The following is a 9,357-nucleotide window of genomic DNA, read 5'->3' as shown; positions in this document are numbered from 1 at the left end:
TATGTATTACCTGTGGTAGTCTATGTATTACCTGTGGTAGTCTATGTATTACCTGTGGTAGTTATGTATTACCTGTGGTAGTCTATGTATTACCTGTGGTAGTTATGTATTACCTGTGGTAGTCTATGTATTACCTGTGGTAGTTATGTATTACCTGTGGTAGTTTATGTATGATCTCTAGTAGTCTATGTATTACCTGTGGTAGTCTATGTGGTTGTCTATGTATGAACTGTGGTAGTCTATGTATGTGGTTGTCTATGTATGACCTGTGGTAGTTATGTAAGGGGTAGTCTATGTATGACCTGTGGTAGTCTGTGTATTTGTTAGTCTATATGACCTGAGGTAGTCTATGTATGACCAATGGTAGTCTATGTATGTGGTAGTCAATGTATTACCTGTGGAGTAAGGACTATGCTGAAAGAAGGAAGTACAGTCACTTTCATGAGGATATGGGAATTTAAAACACCAACAAACGTCAGTTAGACCAAAATATTGTATTCATAAAACAATGCAGCTTTGTTAAAGTCACAATAGAAATGTCTTAATAGCAGTATCCTTTGACACAGATGTCAATCATTCTTGACACACACACACACAGGATAACACAGGTAGACATACAGTACATGTAACATCTCAACCAACATTGCACCTTTTTAATATGCATGACAATTTGCTAACAGAATACCAAGAGTTTGGATCAAGAGTGCACAAAATCTATTGGTCTAAAAAAAAATTAAAATATCCCAGCATTTATTCCATGCCTTGCACAGAATGTTTGAGTGGTTCTCTAGGGCAGGTTGTGACAATAAAATGTAGTTACAGAGGCAGATATCCCCCCCAGCACTTTTTTTTGGGCTACAATACAAACATACATGATCACAAAGTATACTTTATAAAATAAAGCTGGCAACTTGAAAAGTTGATAAAACTCATAAAGAAATGTAGCAACATCAATATACACTAAAACACAATTTATAGTTATATCACTAACATACAACAAGAGGCGAATGATGTCTGCGTTGGTCTCAGTAACGGTAATTCATTCACCAGACTCTTGTTTTGAGGAATGAACACGATTTCCCCCTCTGGACCAATAACCTTATCTTACAACACGCTTCAAAGGTTTTATGGTCAGGAAGGAAACTTAAGTTAAAACAGATCCAATTTCACCAGTATAGGTAGCAACCTTGGCATTACTACAACACATTAGGCATTTCCGAGCAGATTTCACAGATAAACAAGCATTGATACTAATTTGCAGTGTGCAAATATTTCAAATGTTTTCTGGAAAGAAAGAAAAAGTCTTCTGTTTATCATAATTGGGATATGAGTCTCTTTTTGGTCAGAAGAATGGCTAAATACTTTATATTTTAATCTATTAGTAATAAGTGAGATCCTGCACTGGAAGATGTAAGTGAATGTAACGGTTTCTCACTGATCAAAATATAGAATGCATCACAACACACTGCCTAGTGGCAAACAAATAGTTCACATTTTCTGTTTCGCAATATAAGATTGGCGTAAAGGAAGAGGCCGGTCACTAATCTCACAGAGAGAACCTCCGCTGGTGACAATTAAGATTCAGATTCAGTAGTCGGATCAACTGGAGCATTCCAATTAAAGGTGCTAAAGATAAAATTTTTATTTAGAGTAATCATTTAAAAAGAAATAAATACATCCAGAGTTTTTAGAGAGATGCGTAATAATAGCAAGTATTTTCTAGTATTTCTACTAGAAATGACTAGCAAGTATTTCTAATTATAATTAGAAAAGATTTGGCGGGTCCAAAATGAATGTTGTTTACATGTTGCATTCATGTATCCCCTCCCTCCTTCCCATTTCCCCACGGAATGCACCTGATTGGATAAATGGCATGCCGGTGCTCTAGTACGACATCTAGTGGCTGAATGTTATCTATAGCACCTTTAAGTCAAGTAAAAAGTACCATAGTAACAACCTGGACAACCTGGACACCTCCCATGCAATTTTACATCCCATCCACATGGAGGCAGTAGAGTACCACATTTTAGAGAGAGCACTAACACAGCAGTACTTTTAGGAGAGATCACTGGAAAAACTCTGCCCTCCGCTCAGCCAGGTCCACTCCCTCAGTATCTAACAAGACAGAAGGAGAGTGTCAGAAGCAGAGGCCAGATGTTTCAGACTCAACAGAGTGACATCACAGACGGTCAGACAGAGCTGCTTGGTTCCCTCCACCAGCAGTAGAATGCCACCCGTTTCACAAATTCACATATTTTCTGTGAATATGCACCAGTCCCTCCTAAAGCTAGAAGTCAGAGAGAGAGAGAGAGAGAGAGAGAGAGAGAGAGAGAGAGAGAACCTTGACATTTGGAATGTAAAATGCTCCATAGGCAAAGAATGGGGCACTGCCTTTGTGAAGCCTTAAATGTTGAGTTCCCTTACTGGTTTCAGAGGAGCTCCGGATGTTCACAGATACTGACTGACCTGTCCTGCGGCACAGGAATAACGTGTGCATTCTTAAAATGAGTGGCATTCCCCTTTAATCTACCCAGAGGAGCACAACAAGAACCAGGGCTGGAAAGATGCTGGAGAGATCACGCTGAACAGGCTGGTGGAAAACATCTCTGAAGCTGTGCTTCCGGAAACTCAATGTGGCTTTCGGAAAAGACCAGATCCACCACCGACATGGTCTTGGTCCTGAGGCAGCTGCTAGAGAAGAGCAGAGAGCATCGCCAGGATCTTTACATAGCCTTCATAGACCTGAGCAAAGCCTTCAACACCATCAGCCGTGAGCTGCTTTGGAAACACCTCAACAAACTTGGGGGTACCACCCAAGTTTCTCTCCATCCTTCAGCAGCTGCATGACGGGATGCAAGCCAGAGTCCAGACGGGTGAACTCCAGTCAGAATCCTTTAAGGTTAATGTTGGGGTGAAGCAGGGCTGTGTCTTGGCTCCGGTGCTCTTTAATCTTCTCCTCTCTGCCGTCACCTGCCTCTTCCGCAGAGCCCTGGGACATGAAGACGGTGTCCATGTGGAATACCGCCTTGATGGTAGTCTCTTCAACATCCGCCGGCTCCAGGCACACACAAAGACAAAGTCCTGCCATGTCTGTGAGCTACAGTACGCTGATGACTGTGCCATCTTAGCTCACAGTCCAGAGTCTATGCAGCATGCTCTCAACACCATATCCAGCCTGTACCAATCCTTCTGTCTCCAGGTCAACATCCAAAAAACCGAAGTCATATCCCAACTCACTTCCCGAACCTCTACACTTCCCAGTTTTCACATAAACGGTGTTCCACTTAAAACAGTGGATCATTTCACCTACTGTACCTCGGCTCCACTCTGTCCTCATGCTGCTCCCTTGACGCGGAGATACACACGTATCAATAAAGCCGCATCATCCTTTGGACGCCTACGCAGCAGGGTTTTTGAAAACCGAAACCTGAAGGTCAGCACCAAGGTTGCCGTTTACAACGCAGCATGTCTCTCCACTCTGCTCTATGGAGCAGAATCCTGGACCCCATACCGCCGGCACATCACCAACCTGGACGCCTTCCACATCCGTTGCCTACAAAGGATCCTTGGCCTGACCTGGGAAGATCGAGTCCCCCACACAGACATCCTCAACAACACCAACTCAATCTGTATGGCTGCAGCTGTGGCCAAAAAACATCTTCGCTGGATAGATACGTGTGCCTGACGGCCGCCTGCCCTATGGCCAACTGAGAGGAGCAAAGCGGGCTGCTGGAGGCCAAAAGAGACGCTTTAAGGACGACACCAGGGACCTCCTAAAGTGTGCAAACAGGTATGAGGCTTCCCTTCCGCCATCTGCAGACGGGTGTTCGGCTCAAGGATCGGACTCAACGCCCACAAGAAGTGGCACCAGCGGCAGCGTCGCTGAACCCCCCCTCCCCCATCCCTGGAGCAAGCGTTATCATCGAACACGATGGACAGCTAAGAGATGCGTGTGTGTGTGTCTACATGTGTGTGTGTGTCTACATGCATGTGTGTGTGTATGTGTGTGTATGTGCGTGTGTGTGTGTGTGTGTGTATGTATATGTGTGTGTGTGTGTGTGTGTGTGTATACCTCCATGCTACTCTCTGATTCCTGGATGGTGTCATGCAGCAGACTCTGGAGGCGATTCTCAAATGTCCTGCTCTCCTCCACAAGGGACTCATCGCTGAAAACACATACATGATTCATATACACATTAATCATTCCCTAAGAAATTACTGTTTATATAAGGGACATACATATATATATATATATATATATATATATATATATATATATATATGTGTGTGTGTGTGTGTGTGTGTGTGTGTGTGTGTGTGTGTGTGTGTGTACACACTCACAACTGCTGTAGGCTCTGTCTCTGTGTCAGGAGAGGTGGTACTGAGGAAGGAGTTCTTATAGCATCAGGGCTTCCGCTCACTGGGAACTTACTCTGGAAGAGAAGATAAGGATACACAGTTTGTCTATACAGTATGTTACTTGCTACTAGTGCTACTGTTACGGTCACTTCTAGTAACATTGATAGGTATATGATTGGCTGTCAGTGTTGGTAAGGCAGGCTTTTGTTGACGGGAGGGTTGAAAAAGAGACTCTCGCAGGTGATGAGCTCATGTGACTCTTGTCTTGACCAAGAGAGATGAATCACAGGACAACAGGGTTCTGGTCGTCCCCTAGACCAGTGGTTCCCAAAGTCGGGGTTGCAACCCAAAGGTGGGCCGCGAGCAGCCACGGGTGGGCCGCGAGATGATTAAAAAAAAAAAAAAAAAAAAAAATTTATTATTATTTTTTTTTGTCAGGCCACTGAACTTAGAAGCAGGCCAGGACAGTGTTTCTAGTTGTATTCTAAAATTCTATTCTATTGTATTCTAAAATGTGACTATATGGTTTTATATTAACTTAATAAATAAACAAAAACGAAAAATCTACTTATTTCAACGAACATTTCAAACTAAATAACAGATTATGCACATAAAACGCTGAAAACAACCGAAGCAACAATAGTATTTTAATGAGGCTATTATTATTTTGCAACAAGTTAGCCCTCTCATAAATAGCACATATAAATGAATAACTAACTTGAACTAACTTAATAGGATTGAAGTGATATTTGTCTTAAAAAATCGGTCGCCTGGCAAAAAAAAAAAAAAAAACGGACGATGTGCATTGGGCCGCGGCTCTCTGACGCCTTATTTTCTGGGCCCTGGCCTGAAAAGTTTGGGAACCCCTGCCCTAGACAGCAACCGTCAATATATATGTACAGGACCAGTTGGACCCGTGACACTACTGTAGCTGCCTCAAGCCAAACCCTTCACTCACCAGCACCATGTGACGTTTATTAACATGGTTTCTATCGCGTCATGCCACCTGAAAATAATCTCTGATAAACTCCGATAGCGAAGCGGGGGGTATTTCAGGAGGGGGTATTTTAGGAGTGAGTTTACACCAAGGGGCTATTACTACGTGATGTGGAATGATTTGACCGGATATTATTCATAGAGGCCGACAACAGAGTCTTTGATCAAGGATAGCGTTTACTGACAGAATTACATGTTGCGACATGGAGAGACAGACCTAGGTTACAACAATGGCCCTAGAGCCTAGATCTCTAAAGAATGGTGAGCTAACAAGGTATTTATACTATACAGGAGAGTAGACAAAACAAGTGGAACATTGACGTAACGCAATATTTGTTTGACGTTACATAATATGAATTATAGATATGGTCAGTGGCGGCCGCTGCCGCTGGTGCCTTGTGGGTCGCAGTTCACGTTAATAGGTCGAGTTGAAAATGTAATGCTCTGAGATGCTCTAGAGCAATCTCTCTCTGTCTCTCGGATCAATCAAATCAAATAATTAACACATGTATGTTGTCATTTTAAACAACTCACCATTCATTCATTATGCATCAGCAGCAGCTAAATTAATGTTATAGTTCACAACACAGCAGCGCGTTTTGAATCGCCAGCCTATTATCGTCTCAGCAAGCACAGTCAATACTTTTTTCCGTAGCCGCATTTCGCGGAGACAGCTGTGTATAGCAAGAGAGAGAGAGAGCGAGAGAGAGAGAGATAGAGAGTTACGTATCATGTATTAAACTAGAGTTAAGATCGCTAATCTACCTTGTTGTTGGCTTGTTGATAAAGTATATCCACTCCATGGCATTGTCCATCCAGCCTGTGTTGATGTCCATCCATTGTGCGCATCCATATAGCTTGTTGTTAGCCAACAAGCTGTGCAAAAAACACCTACGTGAGACTGCAATTCGAAACTGGCCCCTACAAATGTCCTAACCTAGTTGTACAGTAAATGACCAAGTAAGGCTTTGTCAATATTCCAATGTACAGTGTAAAATGTGTGTGTGTCCCCTTCCCAACCTCCCCCCCCCCCCACCTCCAATGTACAGCCCTCACCCAACCCACCCAACCCCACCCCACCCAACCAACCTCCTCCAATGTACAGTTTCTATGCCAAATGTATATACACTCCTTTTCTGGACACTTTTGTATCACAAACAGTACTGTATTTGCAAATCTGATATGTCATAAATGTATAGATGTAGCAGTACTGTCTATCTGTATGTCATGTATGTCATATATGTTATGATGAATTGAAAATGGGGGACCCTGATGTAAACAAGACGAAAGTCTTTCTCTGGTCTGCATCCCCTTAACAATTGTATGTATTGAGCTGTACTGTACTGTACCCATTCTGCAATCTGTTAATAAACTTTTCAATCAATCAATCAATGTGTCTTTGTCCATTTCCGCCTCGAACAGCCTGCAAACTACCTGGCGTTCTATCGCCATGCTCTAAGACAAACTCTAACCTTAACCAACTTTGAAAGAGTGCCTAAGCTTAACAGTCTAAAGAACTTGCAGTCACGGTACGCTCGTCTAAGACAAACAGCTGCCTGCATCATTCTCACAACAACACTATCTCCACCGATCACCAACCTAGGAATAATAACCTAGAAATTGGATTCGGCCAATGATTTGTCCGTCTTTCAAACGGTGTTGATTTGATGGATTTAACAGAATTATCCAATTCCATGGTGGTAGCTTTAGCTAACTATAAATCGAAATGAAAATACTCAGTCCTTGAATAAACCTGGCGCATTCACCCGAGAAATGCGGCTATGGAAAAAAACTGGCATCGCGTCGGCCAATCAGAGAGCGTCTCCACGAAAATGCGGCTATGGAAATTCTTCACGGAAGTTCACGCTGCTGCATAGACCGCTTCAAATTGCGCTCGGATTCCAACATAATAGTCATATTTCAACGCACAACGCCGTATGCACTGATTGGCTGTGACGGAGACAGCGATCAAACTGTGACGCGCACTCAGAGCGCTATCGCTTCTAGCCCGGGCGAGAAATACGAAAAAATAAAAAAAAACGTCACTTCCTGCTCATGAAAACGATGTTTTTTTAATTTAGATAATAACGTTATATTGTGCATTGGAAATACAAACATACTTAAAATGAGTAAATATTATTCATTTTAAACATGTTTATATTATTTATAGGGCTATAAAACACAAAAACGAAAAAGTTTTATTGTCTTCTTCTCTGATTTAACAGCAGCTGGCCAGCAGGTGGGTCGGCGCCCTTGCGCCCACTAGTGGCGAGCCGCCACTGGATATGGTGTACAGAGATATCTGGATAATGATGTACTTATGAGACAGCTATGTGTGTGCATATGTGTGTACAAATGGATGTGTAGAGAGAGAGCGAGAGAGGGGTAGTGTGTGTACAGTAGATAGATAAGTCTGGGAGTGAAGGCTATGTGTATGCGGTTGTGCATGTGTGTGTGTGATAGTATGAGAGAGATAGTGTTTGTTGTGCATGTGTTAGAAAGACAGAGAGAGAAAGAGAGAAGTGTGTTGGTAAATTTCAACCTTGTTACAAATCCATGTACTTGTGTGTGTGTGTGTGTGTGTGTGCGTGCGTGCGTGCGTGCGTGTGTGTGTGTGTGTGCAGGGGTGTAAAAAGTATCCGGAAATTATACTCAAGTAAAAGTCAGAGTATCTGGCTAAAAACACACTTGAGTGAAAGTCAAAAAGTTTCTACTTTTAAATGTACTTAAGTACTAAAAAGTAAAAGTAAAAACTTTTTTTTATTGCAAGGGATAGACCAGGGGTCTCAAACTCATTCCATCGTGGGCCAAGTTTTCATTTGATATGAAATTATTCTTCTGATAGCAGGTGTTTAATCAAAGATCTAGTCTTGCACAAGGACCAATCAGCATGGGTATGGGTGGGTTAATTTCCCATTGATGGGGATTTGATTGGCTGTTTTTAAATAAAGTCCGGCTGCAGGATTAATATCGTTAATGTTAGTTCGGCCAGAGAAACAAATATACTAATTAAAATTGTTGGACCTGCGAGATTTGTACTTTGTACTTTGTAGGTCTGCATTTAAAATGTAAGGAGTAAAAAGTATGTTTTTTTTCTCTGAAATGTAATTGAGTAAAAGTATAAGTATACAAACCTAATAATACTTGAGTATTATTCAAGTATTAAAAAGTACAAATCCCCAAAAACAGTACTTAAGTATTGTAACAAAGTACAATTACTCAAGTACTTTACACCCCTGTGTGTGTGTGTGTGTGTGTGTGTGTGTGTGTGTGTGTGTGTGTGTGTGTGTGTGTGAGAGAGAGAGACAAACATATCTTTGATCTATGGGATATATCAATACTCGTACTCACACATGCTACTTTGAGTAGGTTCCACAGCTCCCTCTGCCTTCTCTCCTGTAGACTCATGAGAACCTGCTCGCTCTCTGCCATCCTCTGGACCACGCCCTCCACCTTGGGAAGCAGCTCCATCACACGCTGGCGACACACCACCGTCTTACTGCAACACACAGTGCGACACATAATATGTAATCCTGTAATCCTTCAATGGACAGTCACTAAGTGAAGTTTAGAAGTTAATCCGTAGGACCGCAAGAAATTATAGCAATCTGTTATATTCTTGGAAGTTTACCCCTGATGACAGACCCACACTCTAGGTTCCTCTCATGTGCTCACCCTTGTCTATGCCACAACGATAATTACATCATAATCTGTGTGTTGGTAAATGGGAATATACCGTATTGCATATGGACGAAACTATTTCTACTGCATTGGGTGTGTGTGTGTGTGTGTGTGTGTGGTGTACCTGAGGTGTGTGTAGAAGTCTCTTAGTTTCCTCTCGTAGAACTGCACTGCCTGAACCACCAGCCGCACCACCTCCAGACTGTCTCCCGAACACCGCTGGTCTGAACCCCCACGGGGGAGGAGAGGGTGCGAGAGGAAAGACAGGGGGGGGGGGGGGGGAGAGGGTGCGAGAGGAAAGACAGGGGGGGGGGGGGGAGG

The 9,357-nt window shown here is 42.7% G+C and overlaps 1 protein-coding gene across 2 annotated transcripts in view; it reads right to left on the bottom strand.

Moving 5' to 3' along the window:
* Positions 1-464: 464 nt before the first annotated feature.
* Positions 465-9,357, bottom strand: part of ikbkb (inhibitor of nuclear factor kappa B kinase subunit beta) — a 78,165-nt gene continuing 69,272 nt past the window's right edge. For both annotated transcript variants that reach the window (XM_084313811.1, XM_084313812.1), the window contains exons 18-22: positions 9,161-9,262; positions 8,707-8,854; positions 4,342-4,433; positions 4,073-4,166; positions 465-2,115 (exon numbers count right to left, since the gene is read on the bottom strand). In XM_084313811.1, coding sequence (XP_084169937.1) covers positions 2,056-2,115; positions 4,073-4,166; positions 4,342-4,433; positions 8,707-8,854; positions 9,161-9,262 — 496 coding nt within the window. In that variant the 3' untranslated portion in view covers positions 465-2,055. The remainder of the gene's footprint in view (positions 2,116-4,072; positions 4,167-4,341; positions 4,434-8,706; positions 8,855-9,160; positions 9,263-9,357) is intronic.

This window comes from Notolepis coatsorum, assembly GCF_963971535.1.
Source record: "Notolepis coatsorum genome assembly, chromosome: 1".
NCBI lineage: Eukaryota > Metazoa > Chordata > Actinopteri > Aulopiformes > Paralepididae > Notolepis > Notolepis coatsorum.
This window is presented reverse-complemented; position numbering and strand designations above follow the sequence as displayed.